We start from the raw sequence: 26815 nt of genomic DNA, 5'->3' as shown, positions 1-26815 counted from the left end.
GCACTAGAGGGGACTGAGGCAAAACATACTCAAATCATTGACTAGAAAGAGCTTGATTTTGAATCAAACTCTAAGAACATATTGAGTAATGGCACAGTAATGCAAACATAGTTTCTAGGAGACAACTTTAGAGTAGCTACTAACTACTAGAACTATGGCTTGACAGCATATTTGCCTTTTAAGTTTTGCAGAGCAAGGTCACATTCCTCTGTTGATAATTACTAGCATAAAAATATGGTGAAGTTTGAAATGTTCCTCTTAATGTGATCCTGAACAGTTGTTACCGTAAACAACGTTCTATTTATTTTGAAATAGTCCGTTAATTCTTGGGTCTTATTATCTGCATTTTCCTGTAGACTGTGAGGTGCTATCTTGGAATTCCAATTAGTTTTTTGTTTTTAGAAGTGCAGCCATTTCCATCTTTAACCAGCGTTTAAGCCCAAAGCTGCTTCTGTTAACATCAGTGAATCAGCATGTCTTGTTCAGATGCTAAAGCTTTATAGTTCACAGGCAGTTAAGGGAAATCTAAGGACAGCTGAAGGAAAATACCACCTTCAACTCTCAGCTTCTTGTAACTCATTTGTGTCCCTCAAAAACTTGAGAAAGGCTAAGGGATATTGCAAATTAAAACACTCTGGCATCATTTTTTTCCCTTAAGACATGTTGGGGAGGTAGAGGAATTGAGCAGCATGAAAAATTCCACTTGTGTTTGCACAAGTGGGCTCCTCAGTCCCCTTTTTGAGAGGTCACTGCGATGCTGGAGCCTCTTACCCCTCTTAGCACATCTGTTACTTTTGTGGAAGCATGAACTTGGAGGATAGTGAACAATGCTCCCAGTACTGTGATGCTGACATCAAGGACAGAATAGTTACAGTGTTTTTTCCCTTACACTCAAACAGGAATAACTCCTCCTGATATGAAAGTAAAAAAAGAAACATTTTTAAATGTTTTTCTATTTTCTATCAATTGTGCTTACGAACAGCTAGGGAAAAAAATCCTGTAGAATTCAAAAGCTGAATTCTTTAACTCTTCTCAGTCATCCTTTTTGTCAGAGGTACTTGAGTTATCCTCTTCGTTTCCTTTAGGACAGACTTTATTTCTTGCGATTGGTGTTGTTTCTGAGACTGGGATTGTACTCTTTCTAACTGGACTGTGTTTGACTTCAGGTGACTCAGTGTCATCCTCCTCCAACAAATCTAACTGGTATCTCTGTAGGTCTAGGTATGTAGTAAATAACTTGGCATATTCTGGATGCTTGAGTGCAAAGTCCTTGAACTCATCTGAAAAATATAAAAAATACAGATACTATAGTGCAGTAACAGGATCAAAGAAAATTTCATTGCCTGCTCCTTTTACTGAAGTTGATCTCCAGTTACTTTCCTCTGCAGCATCTTGGGGTATGAGAACCATCAGATAATTTCAGAGAGAAAAAAGGTAGGAAACTCACACTGTCAATATGACTATCAGAGTGCTGCTCTTCGTTATGAAAGGACATAACTTACCATAGGACAGCTTCCTGGTTTCATCTGCATCTATTTCTTTAAAGAGCATAGAAACGTCAAGCTCAGGCAACCCTAGAGCTGACTGAATGATAGAAGCAAACTCATCTTCCGTTATAGTGCCATCCTCATCCATGTCAAAGAGCTGAAAAAGATATTATGTGTAGAAATACTTTAGCATCAGTTTGCCTCTGAACCTTCCAGGCACGTCAGCCACCTGTATTAGGTTTTTAGGATTCAAGAGGTGATCTGCAAACAGTGCCTGGGATTTGAAGAGACTGGCTGCATCTCAGCTACTTTCTCTTGCAAAAGATTTTATGTATTTCTCTGGAATAAGACTAAGCAGACGCTTAGCAAAGCAATGTACCTGCTATAGTTGGGATTAGAGTATTCTCTAATAGGAAAAGTATGTAGCGAATCTGCAGCAACAAACAAACCTTACGGCATTAGTTCAGTAACAAAGCTCATACAAAACTAAGAAAAACAAAACATAAACAAGGGTTTACGTTAATTGTCACCATAAACTGTGCTAAGGGTGTACTGGATTCAGACACTGTATACTGGAACATCTTAGGTTTTAGTCTTCATTTTCATTAAGTTATGGCCCATCTGCCATCAGATTAAATTTGCCATAGTTTATGCTCTGACATAAAATACCTTGATTTTAGTAAATGTGATATGTCACCCACCAAGGAATTATTGTAATTAACAAGGAATTTTGGTGACTGGAATGCAGGCAGTAGATGTACACTGATCATCCCATCCTTCCCAGCACAGTGACAGTACACATCTGCTATGAATCAGCCCCTTGAGAGGGGCTGTAATTCTCAAACACTTGCTACAGGCAAACTTTCCCATTGCAAAGGAAAGCACATTTCGTGGCAGAGAAAACGAATAGCAAAAGGAATCCCATAGTTCCATTTCAGACTGACACAGACTTTTACCAGCTGAACCAGTCACCTTCCGCTGAAACTGGGAATTAGAACAAATTACTAATTTTATAATCAGCGCAACTGTTAAAATACCAAAGAGTATAGACTAGAAAACAAAACAATGAAACAGCAACAATAGCTGCTAAGGCTTGCTTCTTCATAGGAATCTGTAGTGATAAAACATCCCTGAAAAAGCACAAATCACTTCGAACAGCTGTAGCGCTTATCTGTAAAGCAGTGAATGGATATAATGGATTGCTGTAAGAATTCTGGTACTTCCCAAGTATGCATCAGTACTAAAAAGTATCCAGTTTAAGATGAACACGATCCATATCTCAATATATTTTTCAGTATGGTTCATAACAACAGATTAGCGGTTAAAATAACTAAAATAACTGAATCTGTGTCAAAGATCTACTTAAAAAAAAGTCACTCGAGCATTTTCCTGTTCAGGGATTCACAACCTGGGCATCCTTGGTCACATACTGCTTGCTTCTACCTGAGATCCAAAAGGAGCTACTGCTCTTTAACTGCTTGTACTATCAGGACACTACAGTACAAGCCAACAGATGATCTCAGATGCAGCCCAATTTTGGATGTGCCAGTCCTGAATAGCCCTTCTTGATTTTTTCCCCCCTCCTCTTCGTTAACAGCAGTGACTCTACTAAGTGCTTGACCCACAAAAAAAGGATATTGCTCCATCTATTGTCTACTTGTGACATTGAAGAATCACAGCAAAAAAAACCTCAGGCAAAAAAACTGCGAGTGCTGCTGAATCATTTTTGGACTTAGCCTGCCAAGTTATATATTCATTAGTGCCTTCACACGGTTTTTGAAACCCTTCTCTATGAAGCTGATACTGCAATTCTCCCCTTTCCCTTCACACTCTAAATGTCAATTGGTTTAAGCATATTACTCACATTTGCATAACAGATTGAAGCTATAAACTTATGATTTGAAAGCAAACAGATTTACAGTCAGTCTTGATTTGTCAGGTTTGTAGACTTACACTAAATTGAACTTACCTTAAATGCCATCCGAATAGTCTCTTCTGTGTTGGCTGGGTTACAAAGAATAGACAAACCAATTACATATTCTCTGAAGTCAATGGTGCCGTCTCCATTCTGTAACCAAAATACATATGGCAGTAGTGATAGTTAATGTAGCAAATAACTTTAAAAGCTGCTGTATAAATCAACTGTACAACATGCACTAAGACAGTTTACAACACTACAGGTATTTGTTCTTCCTGGAAAAAACAGCTTACTAACTATACGTAATACTAGGGTTGAAGTAGCAATATACATATTTTCAATAGTTAGAAATTGGGTATCAATTTCTGTCTCATAAACACCCACACAAAAGAGATTTAAAACAACTTACAAGTTTTTCTTTAGTGTATGACCTCCGAGAAGCCTTTAACAAGAACTGGAATACATGTGTTTAAGGTAAATGTAACAGTTCATGTAGCACTGGCACTTGCTGAAGTTCAGAGACGAATGCAACATCCCAGAATAAAAAGCCAACAGTGAGGCTGCTGCCTTGAGTTAATTATTCCTCAGAACCTTCAGCAATAAAATACTTGCCAGTGAAAGTACAGCCTGATGATGCAGTAACTCTACATGGTCTATCTTAGGCCTTTCTTTGAAGCAAATGCATTGCCCTACGTGCTATTTTGAAGCAAATACACTGTCCTACCTTTTATAGCCAGAAACACAATGAATTCATTGTGTTTCCACTGATAATTCCAGTTTTGATTTGAACTAACATTTCAATGTGTTAACTACAAAGCTACATCAACAAAACATTTGAAGCTCTCTTTGATGGGATTCGTGATTAATTCTATGTAAGCTGCATTATATTTGCAGATAGAGAAAATCACAGATGCCTGTTGAAATGTATGCTTAAGTCAGTAGTGTTTCTGTGACCACACTGAAAGTTTGAGGGTTTTGGGAAACATCCAGTGTGGGGAAGAAGCCATATATAAGCCATATTTTTTTCCATCAAAAACATTTTAAAAGCAAACAAAAGTGTAAAGTGGAGTTCCTTTAGTGGATAATGTGTTGCACATCTCAAGAAGAAAAATATTTTTTAAAACGTGGACTCCGTAAGTCTGAGAACGGCACAAAACATTTTCAGCCAAGCGAGAGAGGGGTGGTCTCCTGGGTAAATCTGTAGTGAACAGCCAGATCTAGAGTCTATTTCTGGCTCTCCTACCAACTTCTAATGCCCACTTGAGCATACCAGCCTTAACCTTGACCTTTCTGTTCTTGGTTTTCTGATGCTGAATAGTGTAATATGGAGCTTGCCAGTGGAGACATGCTAGGCTGCTCTGTAGAGCTCTGAAAATCTTGGGTTCTCTGAAATAGGGATTTCTGTTATTGAATTTAGGTCTTAGGATAGTCTTTGATTAACAAAGAATATGCAGTAATGGATTCAGTACTAATTTTTCTTTATCAAGCTATATGTTTGTCAGGATTTAAAACTGCTAAGATACAATTTTATTTAACTTTCAAAACCAATTCAGGACTGTTTTCCGCAGACAACTTTTATTTTCTTTATATTGATGGTCTAACCAATCTTTTTTGAAGACATGCAACCTTTGAACATTTTGTACTTTAAAGGCCTGTGAATTTTAAGGAAACATTTGAGCAAAAACATGAATAGTCTTTAAGTTACTTTTGTGTGTGTCTAAAGGATATAACTTTTGTCAGCTTTTAATCATTAGAAAAGAACAATGTTCTTGCATAAATGCTATTTTATTTACAAACCTGTGCTCTCATTGTGCTGCAGAGATTGACTTTAAATATTTTGGCTACATCGTAGTTCTCATAACAATAATAGATCTAACTTTAAAATGTATCATTATAAACCTAAACTCTTAAAACAACTGAAGCAAGAGTGTAAATAATAATTGTTCAAAGTTCCACGGAATATTATTTTTGGACAGTTTTATAGCAAAGGATTGTTTGATGCTGTTAGAATATTTTTTTAAATTTATTTTTGAAGTTAAGAATAAGTATCACAGGAAAAGAATTGGGAAATAAACTTTAAATAAAATACCACCATAAAAACAACTTCTGAAATCAGTTAACATAGCTTTGGTTGCACATGGAAAAATGACAAGAGCTAATAAAGGTCATATTACTTTAATGTGTTAAAACCCAGTAATCAAAACTGAGTGCAATCTGATACACAGAACTCCAACCATCTGAGTAGGAAACAAACTTACTATGCTTGCAAGATCATGTTGTGACTAACTCTGCTAAACTCTAGGATGCTGGCTAACTTCCAAGCACTCGGGCATTTTGGTTAAGGAGAAATGATAGGGTTGTTGCCTGGAAAAGGAGATGGGAGTTAAATTGAAAAGGCAGGAAAACCTTCAGTGTTTGTGTAGCACCACTGCAAACAAGTACTTGCAGTAGCCTTTCTGTGCATGTCTAGCTGTGTTTGCAGCCTATGCATGCAAGAATAGCGTAAGAAAGCAACACGTGAGCTGAGCTCCAATTCTCCAAATAGCAAAGTAGAACATCAATATTTAAGTATTTGTATTTATGTTACACAAAATAACCAAAACATAGTGTAACCTCAACAACCCTTGTTTTCTTCAAGGTAACTAGTTTTCTGCTGCTATTTTCACTATAGCATGCCATGGTAACTAGGGTTTTGTTGTTGTTGGGTTTTTTTTATATATAATACGGTAAATCTTACACTTTGGGGAACAAGAAAGTTTGCATCATCATGAACAGTTTCCATTTAGAGTTGCATGAGGAGATTAGGCCTAGACAATCAGTTAGCTTTAGGTAGTTGGCAAAGCTCTCTGCAAGACAGCTTAAAGTACTACTGCCCCAAAACTTTTTTCTCACTATGTAAGGCAACACGAAAAATCAAGCGTGTGTGTACATGTGCGCTTGTCATTTCTGTTCTGATTAGCTAAGTAAACCCTGAGTGACAGGGCTACCACAGAGAAGCTACAACTGGACCATTTGGGGAGGAACTACAGATGCACCTCTTGTGTTCATATCCAGGCTCGTCATCCAACTCCAAAATCTCCACTGCTTGTTGCTACATGCAAGTTTTAACTAGTCAGAAAGGGAAGTTCTGAAACAAACCTGGTAGGATGGTGCTCACCTAGAGGTATCACACTTTCCCTCGTTCTCAGTTTTCTATTACTCAGAGCCCAAATGCCGCTGTGGATAACTTTGTGCTTTTCCATTGAATAACTGGGAGGTGGGTGAGTGCCATTGGGAAGGAATTGACCTCTTCCATCACAATTTGAACCAATATGAATATTGTTGCTGTTTCTGTCACCCAGTTCAATATTAAACAAAGTGCAGGAGGAAAAAAGTCTTGGCAAAAATTGTAAGTTACTTTTCCCAAAGTTACAAGTAAAAGACTTCTGCAAGTATACCAGTGAGGAGATTTCATCAGTTTGGAAAATACTACTTGCCAAGTAAAACTGCAAGATTTAGGAATCAAAGCTATGGAAATTTAGAAACAAAACCAAACCACAGCACTCCATTAGTATTCAGATGCCGCACAGGTATTGTGTGGTATTTCTCAATTAGTCACTGATGTCTCCCCTGGGGAGGGGCAGGGGCATGTGGGCTCTTAGATCTGAAGACTGCTGTAGTGCGCAGGCTGTGCTACTCCACTCATCGTTTCACATTCCAGTCAGCTAGCACACACCCTAGACAATTTTCTTTTAAAGCAGCAGAGCCCTGTTGAGAAATCTCCCTTGTTAGATTGCAGTGTAAGAGCTGTTTTCATCAACTATGTAATCCTTAATTCAAAGAAATGTACCTTTGACAGTTCATGTTATTCCTTTTCCTTTTACTGAAAAATTGACATCTTAGAACTGTGCAACTAGCTTGAGTGGGAGGCTGCACCCTGATAAAATTTAACTCAGATAGCCAGAGGTTGATTTTGGCTGGCTGGCTGCTATGTGACTGTGTTATTACAGCAAGCTTCTCTAAATATAAATGTAGTATTTTAAGTTGTTTTCATTATAACTATAATAAGGCTTCAAGGAAAGAGAGAAAAGACTAGTTAATAGAATTGCAGGAAGGAGAAAAAGTTTGTAAAAGTAGCCTTATGTAAGTCTTCAATTTTGTCCTGGCTAGCAGATAGAACTGACAATACCGCTCAGGTTTTGCTTCAGCAGACAAGCATGAAAAAGCAGAAGTAGGAAGTGAATTAAATACAATCATGTAAATTCACTGATCATTATAGTTACTGCAAGTCTCATGTTTTTCCCCTGGTTAGAAATGACTGCATAACTCTCTGTACTAGCGATTGCCTTCTGGCAAGCAGAGCTTTATTCCAGCTTACTGAATGCTGACAAATTGGAACAGTAACATCACAAAGCAACACCAAACTTACGAGCTTTTTATATAATAGTTATACTCATATACGAGCCGCTTTATGTGAAGAAATAACTAAGCTTTGATCCTTCAACACATTCCCTCACTTCAGAGTCTAGAGATAGTTTTCTGAGACAGACTTACACAGCTGTCCAACTGACAACTTACACAAACCCATCAGAAAAGCAGACTAACGCAAGCACAAGAGGAATCGCAACATTTTAAGCTGAGCTATCTACCACTAGCTACACCTGCCTTAGAACAAGGAAAAGACTACAGTTCTATAGTACAGGATTGTATTCTTCCATGTATAGCTTCCAGATGAAGCTTACTCTTCTCTGCTGTGCCTTCATGAATACATGGTCAGCTGCAGCCAGTCTTCAATGGTCATTTCGATCTGTCCATCTCCATCTTGGTCCAGGGACTTGAAGGCCCGGAACATACTGTCCAGTCGTACCAAACAGCTAATGAAGTTGTTGAAATCCATGCCACCGTCCTCATCGGCATACCTGCGTACGATTACCTGGCAGAGTTGCTCATTAAGATGGAACCCTGCAGCCTTCAAGGCATCTGGCAGCTGAGCTCTCCCAACAGTGCCTGACTGGTTGGTATCATACTGCTTGTATACGCACTGCCATTTCTTGATGTTGTTCCACAGATACTTAAACTCTTCAAAGCCCAGTTTGCCATTTGTATCACTGTCCATGACAGCTACCATGCTACGGCATGTGTCTAAGCTGAAGCCATCTGTCTTCAAGTCTTGATGTCTGGAAAGCACTTTGTTCAGGATGTCCCTTAGCTCTGTGGCGCACACTTCCATATCATCTCCAGCCAGCTGGACAAAAAGGCGACGAAACTGTCTGATCTCCTCACTTTCATAAGCTTCCACATTCGTAAAATGATTGTGAGGAGGTGGAGGTGGCTCTGGATTATACTGAGCTGCTGCTTCACTTATAAGATTGACAAGACCTCCAACAAGTCCTCCAAGGTTCCCTCCAGGTCCACCTCCTGTTAGGAGATCTCCAAGGCCACGTGCAAGGCTCCCTCCACGACCACTACCACTTCCTCCACTCAGCAAAGCTTTAGCAAGGAACATTGCAAAGGTTTTCTGAAGGGAGTTACTCAGAGATCCTGTGCTTCTGTAACTCTCCGAAGCCTTATTGTCTCTGAGCTGGGCGTGGGCAAAACACAGCTTATCGGCGTGCTTAGACTCCACCATGTCTGTGCATGTCCCCAGCTGCCAGAGTTATCTCAGATCTCAGTAGGTTCTGTCAATTGTTGATACGACTCTACTTCCATCTGTCTTCTCTGCATAGTTAGCTTTATGTGATTTGAGGAATCTTTTTAGAAAAAAAAAATAACGATGAGGCTGAAAGCCACAGAGCAAAAGGCTCAAAATACCTGTGCTTATAAAGGAAGCAATTTGAAAAGAGCTCTGCCACATTACTGTGACTGTTCCTCGGTTAAGCTGACCTCCTTAAAGATGAATGCAGCAAAAGCTTACTAGAGTCTTGTCTGTTTTTGCAATCTTTTATACTTTCATCTTTTTAGTGAATTGAGCATTACATTGCTAATTCTATTCATTGATGCTGTTGTGCCAAATAGGGAAAGTGAAAGAAATCTTGATTGCCTTTAATAATTTTGGTTGCCACACTGTATTTCCATTGTATGTACTGTGCTTCAGGACTCGAACTACATGTTCACAGGAGCCAGTGGTACAAGGTGGGGAGGCAAGAATGAAGAAAGGATGAGTACCTAACTCTGCTAGAGTTTCAATGCATTCAGCAATTAAGGAAATATATTTGACTCTTATTTTAGAGCTTGTAAAACCTTTTTATCTGGAAAAATCCTGAAACTGTTTTAATCAGTATGTACAACACAATGGCCTCCCAAGGACAGGTGTACTGCTAGAGCTAGCTTGATCAGGAAGAGTGATGCTGAGTTGGGAGAGCCCCTAAGATAAGAAACAAACTCCAGTTCATACGTACTTGCAGTACAATATGTTGCTTGCCCTGTAGCACATACTGGATGCCTAGAAGTAAGATGGTTCTATGCTACGCTCTAGTCACTGACACTTCTGGTATAGTCGGAGGGGTGCATCCATAGTGCAATTTTTCTCATCTTCAGAGACAATTAGAAAATGGGAGAGATCACCACCGACTATGGAAGAAAGCCTAAATGATCCACATTAACACATAGTCTCCTTTATGGCTGGATATAGGCAAGAGAAGTCCTTCTAGCGTCCAGCAGCACCGTTCACAAACACAGCAGGAACACATGATCTAGACAGCTTCAATCTGCCTTAAATTATCTACTTACAACTACATCAGTTAATTAAGCTGTCAGAATGTACATAAGCTCAAAATCTGGGGTAGGCAGAAGGAAATATTCAGCCATTACCAGCATGAAGATTATCATCTGATGGTGGTACAGCAACTTGGTCCAAGAGATGGCTGTCCTCTTACAAGCTACAAACTGACCAATTTTTTTTCCATCAAAACTTAAGGAGGAAACTGTAAGAGTCACCTATATTGCCTACAGGAATTGCTAACCAAGAAGAATTTACTAAGCTGGACATAATGAATTAAATATCTTTTTGAGATGTGATTCTTAACAAAACATTGTCCACAAGATTTCCAGTCAGTTAACCAACTACTCACCCTGTCGAAGAGTAGAAACAGCTCTTTGAGGACATCTGAAATAGGCAGCTTCAAGTACTCTGCAAACTCCTCAATTCCAATTCTTCCCCCTTTGGAAGCACTTGCAATAGCAGCAAAGGTATCCAACTGCTCTCTGACATGATTCCATTTTAGGCTATGCAAACATGAGGGAGAGGAGATATTTCTATACAGCAGATCTTGGACGGATGGAATTTCAGTAGGAATTATTACAGTGTTCAACGACAAAAAACAGCCAGAGCATGCATGCACAGCATTAGAAATGCTGTACTTCCAACCTGATATTTTATATGAAATCAGCAATTAAGGACTGCTCCCCCTGGTTATTAATATTAAAAGCAGACAGTTCTATGCTTGGGTATATCAGACTTCCTTAGAGTAACTTCCCAAGCCTAGAATCACTGTCCAATAATTAGGCTAGTCTAACAGCAAGCTTCTCATTACCATAAATTCACATCATGCTCTAGGGTGAATATTTCCTTAACAGAAGGGAAGAGATCTCAGCTCTATTAGCTAACTCTAACTACAAATGCTAGTATTGCTACAGCCTGAGAAGTATCTTATCTCCCTGCAGAAATACACCATTGCAAGAACAATTAGGATTGCCATGAAACTATTGAAGATTGTTTCAGACAGAGTTCTATAAATGGATATATAGCACATACACAATAAATCAAGATTTACCATGCACATACTTAAGATTTGACCACAGCCACACCGGCTTATTTGATAGAGTTACTGTATGATTAAGTGGTTCAGTCCTCAAATTCCACTGTGTCCAGACAGAAAAAGTTGACACCACCAGGGAAACACGGCTGCACAGTACAGCTAAGAACAGTAAACCACTGGCTGAAGTCTCAGGCTGGAAAGGACTTTTTTACGTTCTACCACACACTGCCTGTGCTTCTCCACAAAAGCAATTCAAATTGTGCGCTGAGATTATCTTCAAGTGGCTAAAATAGGTACTGCTCCACCTTCCCCACCTTTTGGCGAGATACATCCATAAAAGATTAGAAAAATGCATTCTTCCTCTTGTAACACTGCCCACAAAAATTACTTGGGATTAGTTCTTACTGGGATTTTCCTCATCCCTGATTTCCATATAGTTTATGTATTTAAAATGTATACATAAGAACACATGGCCAAGTCAGTTGTCAGGTAACTTATCTTTTTGTAGATGGCCATCAACACCTGCAGCACTGCAGTAATTATACTACCAACAGCTAAATTTCCCTTACTTGAGTTTCTTGCTAATTTTGGTGAACTCCACCAGCCCTCCTGCTGAAATCATCAGTCTGCAATCTTCAAAAGTATGATCAGTGACTGGCACATTCAAAGCACTGAAACAAAATCAAGGAAAAAGAAAAATCAAGTTCTTATATTAAAATTACTTTTAGTTGACTGTTTCTCTTCTCTGTCTCAATTTGGCTTTAATGCTAATATACAAAACAAACAGTAATTCATTCTTGCACTGCTGCAAGTAGGATAAAGCACTATATACCATTTTGTGAAAGTGTGAAACCATACTGTGAAACTATGTTATGGCAATGTTACGATGTTTTAAGATTTACAGTCTTGTAAATGCAGCCCAGTAACCTTGGAGAACAAACCACCCATTTATTCTTGCCAAGGAAATAAGGAAGCACTTTATTCCAGCTTTCCACGGACTAACGTACTATGTTCCAATGTAAGACAATCTTCTTTATGCTCCATGTAAAAACAATCAAGAGTGTTTTATTATAGGAATTTGACACCTCTTGGTGACAATCTAGAGCAATTCCTATATATAGTACCTGGGACTTGACAAAATTAACTTTACGGCTAGGATATATGTAGAATTGCTGGATATAAAAGAAACGTTCTCAAAGATTTTATTCATAGCTGATTACATACGTTGCCATGGTTTGCCGGACTCTGTTGGCAAAAAGAATGGGATCATTCTTTTCTTCCTCAGTAGGAACATGAACAGGCAGAAACTGAAAGAGATGAGTTATCCAATGGTCACCGCTTTATTAGCAACACGGACATTTTCTTGTTATTGTTTGGAATGGGGGAAAAAGAGGAGAGAAGAATCAGCCATGCAGTGAAGGAACTGGACACTAGAGGTCTCAGCCGCCTTAGAAACCACTCGGGCTCTTCTGCCCTAGCCACACAAGTAAGATTTAGTCCAAACCTGCTTCTTAAAGACCGGTGCAAGCTGCTTTAGTATGAAAAATCAAACCCCCCAAAGAAGGAAAGTGTAATAAATTCATACTTAGAAAATCAAATGTTACATTGGTAAGAATGTGAGTCTGATAATGCTGTACAGTCCTTTTCAAAGATCTGTTATATGTTATGTTATATGCTGGAATAGTGTACGAAAGATTTATAATGTTTTTAAGCACACACTGCACTCCCACCTCATACCTGTTAATTGTATCTGTCAGCCTGTGACTGATAGGTTTCCTGTAAGATTTTCCTCCATCATAAAAACGTTAAGGAATCTTAGTTCTGAATTGTAAGTAGAGCACTAACTGGAAACAAATACTGTAAAACTTTGTAACTCCAAGCAGAGAGTAAAAAACTCCAACAAAACAACCCACTCTCCTCCCAAACCTAGAAAACACCTCAGATATCTAAATGGCAACACATTTACTGTTGAGGATTTATTAAATGTTAACATGTAAGACACTGAAGTAGCATTACACTAAAAATGTACTACAGATTAATTATTACCTAACATGGCATTAATCAGCACCTGTTTGTTTGCGTAGTGTGTGTATGGGAGTATTTTGTTCTTTCTACTTCAGTCTACAGTGTTCACTTGCAGTTCTGTTTACCATGTCTTTTCTCAGTTCTGGTTATCATTTATCTCAGTTCTGCTACTCCCCACCCTGCAATCTTGCCCTTAAACCCTAGAATACAGCAATTCTAGAGTATGTATAAGGTGCTGCCCATGGTTCACTTCACTTCCCATAGAAGACACAGTTGCTAATTATGTGTGAACGTTTCTTCAGTTATACTGCTGTTGCTGGTGATGCACTAATACAGTGGTAACTGTCCCACATAAATGCAGTCCATCCTTTATGTTTGTTTTTAAGGAATGCTGCCTCTTTATGATTAAAAACAGTAAGTTTATGGAATTGGTTATCTGTCAAATAGCCATAACAATTGTCTTTGTTTATAGCTAAAAGTTTTCTCTCCTGTAAGGACAGCAGGGGTCCAGCTGTTCACATGAAGGTTTGAGATTTCATTCCTTCTATTAGCAATTGCCAGCTCCGTTCATGTCTGACACATGTCCCTGCTTATTACAACTTCCCTTCAGAAGTCACGTAACTCTTCAGGAATTGAGGAAGCACAGGCACACTGTACAGTCACAGAGAACTGTGTCATCACTGGGTGAGATAACTTGTAGCTCTCAGAAGTTTATCTGTGCAAACATGGGTCATGGTCTTGAAAGTGGTCATTACATCATTTGAGGCTAAGGTCTTGCTCAGGCAGCAACCTAAATTTCTGGTAGGTTAAACACCACCTCCGTCCCCTTAAAAAAAACCCACCTACAATTATTCATAAAACCAGTTTGCCAGAAACCACAACTGGGGATGAATCTGGTTTCTGGACTTCCTTAGGTGGCATGCATGGTCTCACACGCACCCAGCTGCTTATCTGGTGAAGACTAGTAAGTACACCTTCCCTTCCAAATTGCAGTCCTGTAAGAAAAATTCCTCACAGCTCCTTCAGTAGCAAAAATACTTCTCTGATCTGCTTTTGACCTAGTCTCTCCTTAAGAGAATGTGCCAAATGCTGTATCTTTTGCAGCACTAAAACTCACTGCCAGGCTCACTGTTTAATCCTCAATATCCCCAGTTTGTTAGGATATGACTGGACATGCATGTACGTACTCCCTTGGACTGCAGGAGTGCATCACTGTTCATGCACAGCAAGTGGAGGCAGCGCAAGACTGATGGGAGTGGAGAGGCTACTTGCTCACAGTATGGGACAGCAACAGAAACATCCATTCCTAAAAGTAGTAGTCCGATTCCCTCCTTCCCCAGGCAAATCTGCCCCTTCTCTTTTTAGAAATGGAAGGACTTTTGCATTGATGCTGAGCAATTAGTTCCACTTCAGGGACACATGCTGCTGTGAAAGCTGCATATTTTTTTCATGTTTCAGTTTCATCTTTTGGAACATGGGATTTATTTTCTAACAGACAAGTTTGAGTTCTGTTCTGAAACAGGGGAAAATAAACCTTCTACTGGAAGGGCTACGTTATATACATGGGACTTCTTGCTCCCACGTATATAAATCAGATATGTCCTTCTGTACAAAATCATTAGGGGAATTGGTTCTTTGTACACCTTCTATAAATACGTGTCTACTGCATGTGCTATACAGTAACAAGGTGCTCCCTTAAAATGAATTTCATTGTTTCACGACAAAAAACATATTGCTAATTGTTAGTAGTAGCAACACTGCTTGTATTTACAAAGCTTTGCACAACTTTGCTGAATTCTGTTTTGTAAATAAACAGCAAAACCTGTCTTTGAATTCTCCCATCTCTCAGGTCCCTAAACCAGCTTAGTCCATACTGACAATCCTTTGTGGTCTGATAAGGAATGTGAAGTGCAACGCTTAAACAAACTGGCTGCACCTCAGTTACCTGTCTCCTCACTACTGTGTTTTGAACACTGAATCTTTGACAGGGAGCAGTTAAGAGTATATGTACTGATATTATGAAGTGTGAAGCTTGTTTCAGTCATCATTCATCTGTCATTGTGCTGTGCAGGTGATTTTAATGATCAAGGGAACAGGTTCATTATACAAGGCTCAACTTTCTCCTAGGTGCAAGTACTAGAGTCCTTAAGTAAGCTCTTAGTTGCAGAAACGTTTTAGAGTTCAGTCTGGAAAGATGATGAGGAAGAAAAGGATACTTTGAAGGAAGCAGGGAAATAAGAAGGTAGGAAAGAGAGAGAAGGTTTTACTTTAACAGAACGTATTATAGTTCTTAGTTTTAACATCTGTAAAATGCATGTGGTGATAATTAGCAATGATTCTACAATGCTTTAAAAATAAAGGCATTTCTGACAGCTTTCTTTTAGGAACTCATCAGATTAAGTGATACATAGATATGGACAACAAATCTGAATATATTACTCACCATGATTCTGTTCTTATTTCTCAGACATTTGTTTAATGTCCAGTAACAGTGGCTAATAATGTGAATAATGCATTTATATTAAAGTATAAATTCCCTGGCTGCGGAATCTTAGTCCAAAAATATTTCTAACTCTTACCTCAACTTCTACTCTTGTGAAAAGCTGACACAGCGTCATTACACATAGCTCTTTTCTGCAGGCAAGAAAGAAAGAGGAAGAAAGATATATTTTACATATTTGAAAACAGAGTATTTGCACATCAGTAGGTGAAACTTCTTAAAGCATTGACAAAAACACAGCCACTACTGGGTGTGAGATTTTAAGTACCTTGCAGTGAAGTTCCCTGAAATGTTGCTTTTGACATTTTTTCTGCAGGGCTTCTGCGTATACCTGCTGCTTCCTCACTGGGCAGGCAACTTGTTGTCTGTTGTCATGCATATTAACAATACTATACGGTACTTTGTCCAGCAAAATCCATATACATTACTTTATGTTTAAAGAGGTGCACACATACTGGATTTTAAAGCTTTAAGAGCTTTGATTCTGAGAAGTAGCTTTACTTATCTTTTATTCTCTAATCTGCAAAATGGGACCAGTAACTTCTTTCTGCAGAACTGAAGCAAGGATCTGTTAGTACTTGCTAGCCATTTTGCAAACTATAGTTGTGTTTACACAAAAGTGTTAATGAAGTGTTGGTATGTTTGGGACCTGCAGTGCTTTTAGAAAAAGTCACAGATTGTAGTATCAACAGGAGGAAGAAACCGCAAAAGAGGATAAGCGTAATCACTTCCACTTCTAACTTGTTCTTTTAACTGTGATTTTTATGCAGAAATGCACATTTGTTCTTTACTTACATCAGGTAAATTATAACAGAAAACCTTCAAGCAATCTTTCTTCTGTTCTTGTTTTGGACAAAATAAAAATGAGAAAAGGAAAAGGCAGGAGAACAAGTCAGGGATCCTTTCTACGTTCTGCAGGAATCCACTCTTAATGCTTGATTTTCTAACACATAACATTAGGTTTTCCTCCCAGTAAGGCACAAAAGAAAGAAAATAGTAGTAAGTGACAACAGAAACAGGGTCAGGAGGTTTCTGAGGAGGAGACTGGTACTGTCCCATCCTGGCTGCAATAGCCAGGAAGTTTTACAAAGGCTGTGGCAGTTCTGCATTTTGTGATCTGCAGGTTTGCGTGGGGGATGTCCTTCTCCTGGTTCCAGTTATTTTTGTTAAGAATCTCTAGATTCTACCCCGTCCATCCCTTCTCTTCCCATGATTTTGCCAAGCTGTTCCTTTCATGTTCTCACAGGTTTCAATCTGAGCCTTCATCATCCAGCCACCAGGCTTAGAGCAGTTCTCAGTGAATGGGCAGCCTCCTCCTTTCCACAGGAATACCTCTGATTTCATTTTTTCTACACATATTCCTACACCATCTCTCATAACTGAAGACATAGCTCCTTTTCAATCTTCCAACAGAAATCCTTCATAGGGGAAATCTGTAGTATGCTACTGAATTTGTAATATTCATTACTCACAGTATGGTAATAACTGTAACAGAAGTAATAATAATAGCAAAAAAATCTTGGGAAACAGAGGACATTTTCATCTAGGTAAGCTTCCACAAGGTTCACTCTCTAAGTGTGCAGGTGCTAGGATTAACTAATGATAGCTTAAAAGGCACTTATGATCTGCTCCACTAGTTCAGATGTTTCAAAATCAGCTGCCTTAAAAATTTTAGTCACTTAGTATATCAGTACTACTGTACTTAGACACACACTACATATTCCACATGAAAATGTGGTATATGGATTCTGCAAATCCACATTTTAATGAATGTTTATAAGGTGAAAAGTACTTTCCAGCCATATTTTCAGTACAGCTCTAAAGGTTTTTTAATACTTCAATAAAATATTTTAGCACATTAGAAGGTCATCTGTGTTGAGAAATAAACACAGATCTATTGCCTAACTGGTTTATTGAAATATTTTTCATTATTTCAATGTCAGATATTATATATATAACCTCTTCACTGTGATCTCAAACCAATTGCTTTTGTTGAGTCAGGCAAAAAGAAAAATGTAGAGAAAAATCCTAGATGTTTGAATGGGGAAAGATGAGGAAAATTAATACTTGTTTTGCTCGTATTCTTAATTTACTCTCATATGACTTCAAATGAGATGAAGGAATGAATAAACAGAGGGGATAAAATAACATTTATTTTTTCTTGTTTGTAGACCTTGTAGAAAACTGTAAACATCTGTGGATTTTGATGACTAGGATTGCTTCCCAAAGAAAAAGAATTTCAAATCTTTCTTTTGCTGTAGTGTAATGTGCAAAGGAGATATATACATAGGAGAAAATTAAACAAAATGGTGGCAGAGCAGGAAATAATGCTTCCCCATTTGTAAACCCTTTCTGTAGCCATTCAGATACGAAATTTACTGCATGACAGCATTATCCCCAAGTATTTCCCCTTCATAAAAACAGATCTAGAAGAACATGTGTCTTGGCTTAGCTGAATCTGTTTGGCAGACTGTTCAGCAACAGGGGGAAAAAATTCTGTATGTAATTTTCAGTAGGATGAAGAAACTTACAGTGAGTAGCCCTGCCATGTCCAGGTCACAGTATCCTAAGTAAAAAAATAAAACACAGAAATGTATGACAGAACCAGATGAGAGATACAGAGCAGATACGTTGCAATATAAAACAGGTGCAAGTTCAGTAAAAGCAGATGATGGTTTTATAGTCCTGTAGTTAAAATAAAGGTGTCAAGGAGACTAGGATTCCTTGCCTTAAAAATTTGGAAATAACCATGGCAGACTTTTGATAATAGCAACAATTGGGAATAAAATTTATATAGTTACTTATTTTAAATCATTCATTCTGGTCCAAACAACAGAAGTAGGAAAAAAATAATCTAGTAAGACTTTTTCAGAGGACATCACCTTTAGAAAGGCATCCTCACAAATATGTTTGATTTAGTTTTTAAGGTAATTTCTACATAGGTAATCTATCATGCTTTTTCTTCTTTTTTTTTTTCTTTTCTTTTTTCTTTTCTTTTTTTCCCTTATTCTATGTTTCTTCTTTTTTTTTTTTCTTTTCTTTTCTTTTTTCTTTTTTTCCCTTATTCTATGTTTATTACTTCTTATATATAATTTTTACAGTGTATACTGCAGATTGTTAAATCCTATCGGTGAAATGTGATACCAATCCCCTTTAGTGGTTCAGTTTCGAAATTGATCTGTAAAAGGATTTTACAAAAGAATCTCTGTAAATAACAACAACAATAACAATCACTTGTTTTTCATCTTAAAAACCATTAGGAATGAAAAGTTTGGACTTTTCTGGATTTATTGGATGACCAGATCATACAAAAAATAGTGAATAAGTTGCTAGACTCTCATCTGTCCCAGCATTACAGCTGTCAGTGAAGCAGAGCCATACCTCTGTACCCCTATACTTGGCAGAAAGTGTGAACCTTTACTTGGCAAAACAAGGGAAGGTTGCATGAAAAGAAAATCTGCAGAGCTGCCTTCCTGATGTGCCTGAAGGAGGGGCTGCTGGATGTACTGCATGGCTCAGCTTTGCTTTTGTTCAGAAACCTTGCAAGCCTCTTTGCAGTGTCTTTTGAGTTTAAACAAAAAATGATGACTAGTAGGGAAGTTGTGTGCATTTTAGACTTCAAAGTACAGGCTCTGCGGCTTTGCAGGAAGTTTCTAACTTCCGCTGCAATACTTTCCTGCACTGCCTCATACTTTAAGTATAGCTAAGAAGCCCAGCAGTAAGTTTTTCACAATCAGAATAGCAACTACACCATGGAGACACCTGGGAAGCCCATCTGCTCCCAGGAGCTCTCCAATGCTAAAGCAGAGGACAATAGATTCTTCAGTGACAATGCCAAATATTTAGTGTAGGTACCATTCAAGTCAAGATTTTGACTTCCGTATTACTAGTTAGTCATAGAAGAACGTTCTGCTTACCAGCTTGTTGGGGTATCGGAGCAACACAGGTTGTACAGGGACTCGTGGAACAAAGGCACCTGCAGCCACAAATTAGAATTGATTGCTAAGACTAAGCTTAATACAGGAGTTGGGAGTTTTAAATAATTCATGTAAGATGTGGTGCCTGGATGAAGAAATTTTTTAAAAAGTGAGAAGAATGGGAAGTGTTCTTTTTGCTGTGGGGTCTTTTTTGGTGGTGGTATTTTTATTTTTGTTTTTGTTCTTTGTAAATCAGCAGCACAACTAGCAATATGTCAGGACAGAAAAGGGCCAGTCTCCATTTCAGGCAGAAAGCCGCCTAAGGTTCCTGGACTGTTCAAACTCATTTTCTGTGTCTTATCTCCCCCATTGATTGGTATTCATTTCAAAAGATTAGATGCTCGAAAGGCTATTGAGCATTTCCTGAACGCTTCTCTGTTCTGATCATCTTCATAAGTCATACGGACCTGAGCATATAGTACTGGTTTTGTAACTTTGCTACCGAAGACACTGTACAACAGTAAGAAAGGAGAGCAACATGGCTTTAACTGAGGTGCAGCACAGCAATCTCATCATCAGTGATGCTATCAAGTACCTTCCTGTGGTAAAAATAATCTATTGGCCTGCCTTGCTAAGCACTACACAAAGAGATTTCATAACTTGGTTGCTAAGTCTTGCATGACAAAATTTACAGGAATCTAAGATGGCACGACTACAAGTTGAGCTGAAAGAACATGCTAATTAGCATGTATTTTGGTAATTCATCTCATAATAATCACAGTCGAGTTTCTGCGTAAGTAATTAGATGAAAACTGTACCCAGAAAAAACCCCAACCAACTAACCATAATATATCATAGGTATTTTGCATCCCACAAAGTACCAAAAATCAGAAAAATAAACTGACTAGTATAAAAATGGTGGGTTTAATGCCGCTGAAACTTTAATGATGTAAGACATTACTACAGTGCTGTCGTGGATGATGTACCTGCAGAAGTATAGGCCTTACTAGAACTACCAAATCAGTATTTCACATGTTACTTTTCCAGCAATGATGCAACAAAATCTCTCACCTTGTTTAAACGTGATCAGGCAAGATCGGTTTGTGCAGGTGCCTTCTGGGAAAATCAGTATCTTGGATTTAAAGAGAAAGAAATAGATATATACACACATATTTCATAAAAAGATCATACTTTGGCATCAGTTACATAAAGGCTGACTTTTTATGCAAGCTCTGTGACGCGTTACCCTGCATCACAAGAATATCATTACTCTTTCAAGAGGAAATGAGGAAATAAGTGAAGGATGCTCACAATAACATTAACCTGTTAACCTGATCCATCTAGATTTGGAAACAAATGCTTTGTAAGAGAGGAGTTCTGGGGAAAGGCCTTTATCTGCTCAGAAATATGGTACAAAAGGCTCTCAGTGTTTCACTTGAAACGTTTAGTGTTGGTAATGATATGAGAATCGTTCCTTTGCTGGCAGCTCTTTATTGAACTGCTGGGTGTATAAGCATCAAGAGTCTGGACTGACATGAAGTGCGTAAGGTACCGGAGCCTTTACAGGCACAGATGCCATCAACGTGAGTCAAGATGCCAGCTGTGATGAGAAGATCACAGCTTGAGGGGTAGCAAAAAAAGGCAGAGAGAGCATGTGCATCTGTGATGCAGGGCTCTGAAGGCATTACACACCACTACACAGCCTCTGAACCTGAATGACTCAGACACACCAACTACCCAGAAGGTTTCTGAGTCAGTGTTGTCTGAAAGATGCTAGATTAGATGTGCAGTGAGCTGCAATGTGACACACCAAATCCAGCCCCTATGGAACACAAGGAAGCTTTATGTTTCTTGTATCACTACAGGATCATAAGCAGCATTCCAAAAGAACCTCAGCACAAGAACTGGTCTGGATCAAAAGTGAGTTCAAGGTGTGCTCCCACGTCAGTCCGAATGAACTTGTCAAGGCTAGATTGAAGAGGGCATCATTAGGTCATACGCAAGAGACATGGGCTGTTCTAAGGTACAATAGAGACAGCTGCACATACCGATTTACAGTTAGTCTTCGACTACGCATTCTGTAATCAGAAATTGTTTGCTGGTGCTACGGACACAAAAATGGGTATGTTTCTGCTTAGCATATGTCATAAGCCCCAGAAAACATATTAGTGACTGACCAAAGAGTAAGTAATTGTTCCCTCCTTCCCTTTTGTTTTGGTGGAGGGTTGGAAGAAGCAGTAATCAGAACCTCATACTATTAATAAGGACAAGTGCTGCCCAGCCTGTTGCGTTTTGGTTTTAGGTGGAGGGAATGGGGAATCCAGCTACTCCTTCTTTTCTGTTGTGCTGAGAGAATGCAGCCCAGGCACTCTGAAGAGGATATGACAGACATCATCTTGCGGTCAAGTTTCTCATTAAAAAACAAAAAAAAACCCAAAAAAAACACACACCCCAAAAAAACGAAGGTGTGGCCAGGGCACAAGGACTAGGAATTACCCAGTGATACTCCAAGTAGTATTGCTGACTCGGTCTTGGAGATTACCAGATTAGTTGACTCAGAGACTATTTATGCCATAATATAGAATTGATTTTCATTCCAAGTGCAGAACTGGCATAAAGCCAATTCCCCTTGTCTCCCCACGCTGCTTTCAGCAGAGATTAGGCCTACCAGGGTTTTGCTGGAATCAATTAATCCATAACAGTTTAGCAAATCATAAGTATCAGTGTAGTTTGTAAGCGCAGTATTAAAAAAAAGCCTTCCTAGCTTTGGCATGTGCATATTTAAAACCCTCCATATAATTGACAAAGTGAAAAAAACAACAATGGAGGCTCTAAAAATATTTGCAGCAGCTTAGAAAAATGCATTTATGAGTCAAGTTGAAGTAGCCTAAACACTAACTAAGAAGTTTTTTGTAAGGTGCTTGCCAAGTAAAAATGATGCATGAAGAAATGTCTAAATAATGCTATTTCAAAAAAAGTGGCAAGTTTTGGTCTTCCCTCAGGATGACAAGCATTTACACTTGAATATTCTCAGTTTCTAGATACTATTCACAGAGCAGCGTGTTCAGGTCTAGCTGCCACAGAGTTACCTGCTACCAAGTCTTATCTTTGCACTAGTCTCTTTTAATTTTCCTCAAGAGCCATTCACTGGAACAAAAGTGAAGGAAAAGTTAACTTGTCTCAATCATTTAGGAGGTAGCCAACTATGACTAAACAGATTTTGTGACTTTATCTACTTAACCAGTCCACTTCTTTGAGTTTTTAATTTTTTTTAAAGCAAATTAACCCTTAAGACAACAAGTTAAGAACTAAATTAAAACACAAAGCACAGATTTATACATAAATCCATACAGGATGTCTTTGATGAAAGGTTGTGCATCACTGACTGGATTTGTCCAGCAGTGTGGCAATGATACTGTATTTGTAGCATCTGAAGGCAACATCAGACCACAGTCAATGCTATGCCAGAGCCTGGACAGTCCGGTTTACTCATGTCATCAATTGCTCATCCCCAAACTGTTATGAGCACAGCTCTGCAATAGCTTCTCACACACGAGCTAGCTTGAGAATACCGATTCACATGTAACTACCCAAGTTGTATGTGACACTGAAGACAGCATGTTTAAGACTTAAATAGGGAAAAGAGAAGGCCAGGAGCACCTGTATTTGGAACAGCAATTGGTACTGGCTGGATTTTAACTGATCCATTTGTCATGACAAAACATTTTGGGCACCAGCATCTTCCTTTCCGAAACCAGTCACATACACGAGGGCTTACTTCATCTTTGTACATCGACAGAATCCTATTCAGGTGGGCACTTGTGATACTATGATGCACAGTGAATATGGAATACGAATACATGACAGAATAGTAGTAGTAGTGTATTTATTACCTGTGGCCACTCGCCTCTTGATAATGCCCGCTTAGTTATCTCCGTGACCGTATTCTTTCGTGAATCGGGGTCTTGACGAGAAACTGATACAGGCTGAAGGGAACTTAAAATTGCTGTGAAAGAGATAAAAAATTTTATTTGTCTTATGCTAGTGCTTAGAAAACACATGGGTTCAAGGCTCCCTTGTAGCAAAAAAACCTTGTTATTCTCATGCTAGGAGACAGACTTTGCATAAACAGTTTTCAGATAAGAAGAGTAGTATTATTGTCCTCATTCTGCAAAATGGAAAATAAGACACAGAAGATAGATCTACACTGCCAGCAGAGGAGCTTTACAGTAGGTATAAACATGCCAAATTCACCCAAACACATTCTTCTAATATTGCTGTTATCTTTCACTGAGCATTTCTACACAATTTTAAGCAAAAGACCTGATCGGGTCTCTGATCATGAGCCACACTCAGGCCTAACTCATGTAGACTGCAATCAACAAGTAGTTTGAGCCTATGCTGAAGAAGTAAGATGTCCCTTTTCAGTTACAAAGCATACACAGCTTGTGTGTAAATTACAGAAAAAAGAAAAGCCAAACTCATTTAAGCAGAAGTCTACATGAGAATGTGTGGACTTATTGAGATATGATGAGAAACTTGGGGAAGAAGTACCTTCTATGTCCCACTCCTGTGCTTTTAAGAGAAGGTCAATATATTATCAGTTAGTTTATTTCATACAAAGACACTTTTCTGTGTTGCCTGCTGAGTTTAGTTTTGGGTTAGTGTTGGCTTATTCTTTTAAGAGTCCTATAGAGATAAGAGATATACAGCCAGCAGAAAGTCTACAGCTGATTCTAGTAATAATGCAAACAGGAATTCTTTCTGTGCCAAAAGGTGGAGAAAATAATAGAAGCGTGAGTCATCTGATCTTTTCCATTTTCTGCATTTCCTTTCTGAGTAACTTCTCTTTTATTCTTTCCTGATTTGAGTCCCATTAAAAAAAATTCGTAACTGTGCCTGCAAGTCTAAACTTATGAATATGGTATTTTCCAGACTGCTGTAGTTTGGGTCTGTTTTGAAGTAACCTTCACTAATCCGTGTTCTACATTTGTGGGCCACGCTGTTAAAAGACATCAGTTGAACAGATTTCTCAAGCTACCTACTGGGAAAATTTTAAGAGAAAGCCTCTAGCCTAAGCACTTACAAAACATGCTTTCAGTACAAAGCAAATGTAAAGTGGTATTATATTTCATATCTGAAAAGAAACAGGCTACTTGTAGACATTTTGTCCAATTCAGAAAGATAACTTGTCCCAGGGATTTCACTGGAAATAATCTGTCAGTGGCTTTGGAACCTAAGGATTTAAAAAAGTCTGCTGCTAAATCACTTTCAGAGATTACATTTTTGGCCTTGTGTCAAATTGCTGACTTCTAACATTTTTGTTTTTCATAAATACTTACTGCCAAAAACCGGAGTTGACAGGTTCTCTGCTCTAGACACTATTGATGGCATTCCAGTTAGGGCAGAAATAATGGCATCAAAAAAGCTTGAATGAGGAGCTGCAACAAAGATCGGGGCTTCCAGTAGACTTGCTATTTTCCCTTTTACTTTAACTTGGAAACCCATTACGAAGAACAAGGTACGAGTTAGGCATGAGAGGGTTGTCTGGATCATCCTCCTTGTAAACAGAAACACAAAAATATCATTCATCTTACAGTTAGTATTTCTTTTGTACTTTAAACAAAAGCTCATGAAAGATTTCCTAGTTCTCACCAGCACTGGGGCCAGGCACAGTGTAGCAATACTACTCACTGGGAGAGTGTAGGGCTAAAGGGGAAGAAGTAGAAGTAGGGAAGGGAATGTCACCTTTTCATGTTGAAACCAGATTGTAATTTTAGAGATAAGGCAATGTACAGCACCCTACTAAACCACCCTCCCAGGTATGCTCTTTCTCTTGCCATCTCTTATAGCATTGTAACATAACACTATGGCAAGGGGAGGATGGGTAATCAGCAGATTTAGTGTCCCTTTTGTAAGAACTTAAGTAACTCTGATACTGTTCTCTTACTATCAGTTTTAAACAAGTAAGATTAAATGACAATGTTCCCTTACTGGGACAGGTTCCCGTCATGGGAATCTCTCAGCCTTGTTAGAATTCACTTCCTGTGTCTCCTCCTCCTGCGTGCAGCTGCAGTGCATCGCAACTAGAAGGGAACTTCATTACTCTGAGGTCAGAAGCGGAGCGGCTGAAACCCAGAACCCACAGAGACAGCTGTAAAATACTCCTTCAAGGGCAACATAGCTAAGAGAGGTGCTGTCAAAGCTAATTTTGTCATAAATTATATCATAGCTGGAATGACAGAGGCTACACAGAAACTCAGGCTAAATAATATTACCAAATACTTTTCTTAATGAGTTTCTTTTCTCAAATATTATTACTAAAGTAAGTCCTGGCTTACAAATTGTCTATAAGGATTTTTATACAGATTTGTTTTAGACTCAGGACAATTGAAAATCAACCTATTAAAAAAGCTCCACTATTGTTGTAAAACACACTCAACATAAAGTTGCTTCACCTAAATGGGTAACACTAAGATTTCACTGGGACTCCTCTCACCAAAAGGAGGAAAGGAGTGGGGGGCGGGGGGAAATCTTCAGAGTCTGTCTCTGTGTTACAAAAAAAACCCCCAGACCACAGTGTTTTCACAAATACTGTTTACTTGTTACCTTCTCCATCCTTTAAGCGGCACAGATCCTTTTCCATGGTGACGGAAAGTTGCAATCGATGCAAACAGCCATGCTAGCAGTAATATGAATGCAATGCATATGGCACGGAGGGGTAGCAAAATAATCCCCTGAAGAACAGTCTAGAAAAAAAGAGGGGAAAAATCTTAAGAAATGGAATCAACAGGAATGACACTGATTTCTGTGTGGTTATGGACTTTAAAATACTAACATTACTGCTATGTGATTTGGTAAGGAAAGCATTAAACATTCCAGTGTTCATATGGGGAAGTCAGTCATTTACAGCATTTCATTTTCTCTTTTGGTTTCCCATTTCAGGTAGAACTGGAACAGCTGAGTTTTTGCCTTGATGTTGTTAGACAGAGAGGGTCAACAGAGTTTGCTGGCTTTAGTTTATACTTAGACTTGGGCTGTAGCATACAGCCAGCTCAGATGAGTCTGCTCAGCTAACATATCTCCACTACAGAGCTTTCTGTAACTAGCTGCCTGTCTAGAAGCCAAGTGGGATTGCTAAGATGACTAAAATGTACTCTTGCCCTTTCAAAATAACAAATCTGGTGTTGAGTCACACTATTGCTGCAAGTGATCCTCAGTACTGTTGCTTG

General features: G+C 38.7%; 2 protein-coding genes across 2 annotated transcripts; both read right to left on the bottom strand.

Annotated features, from left to right (window-relative positions):
- Positions 1 to 1032: 1032 nt before the first annotated feature.
- LPCAT2 (lysophosphatidylcholine acyltransferase 2) lies at positions 1033 to 26332 on the bottom strand (the record flags this gene model as incomplete). Its single annotated transcript, XM_010296191.1, has 13 exons — positions 1033 to 1280; positions 1503 to 1644; positions 3457 to 3555; positions 10455 to 10608; positions 11711 to 11812; positions 12366 to 12448; positions 15746 to 15800; positions 18198 to 18232; positions 19584 to 19642; positions 20655 to 20715; positions 23477 to 23589; positions 24926 to 25143; positions 26193 to 26332. Coding segments are annotated over 13 exons (1509 nt in total), but the record flags the coding sequence as incomplete, so codon positions are not given.
- LOC104627813 (calpain small subunit 1-like) lies at positions 8144 to 8890 on the bottom strand. Its single transcript, XM_010296190.1, has one exon. The coding sequence runs from the start codon at positions 8888 to 8890 to the stop codon at positions 8144 to 8146; it is 747 nt and encodes a 248-aa protein (XP_010294492.1).
- Positions 26333 to 26815: the final 483 nt, after the last annotated feature.

Source organism: Phaethon lepturus, unplaced genomic scaffold, assembly GCF_000687285.1.
Source record: "Phaethon lepturus isolate BGI_N335 unplaced genomic scaffold, ASM68728v1 scaffold6441, whole genome shotgun sequence".
NCBI classification, from domain to species: Eukaryota; Metazoa; Chordata; class Aves; order Phaethontiformes; family Phaethontidae; genus Phaethon; species Phaethon lepturus.
Note: the sequence above shows the minus strand (reverse complement) of the source record. Positions and strands in the feature narration are given on the sequence as shown.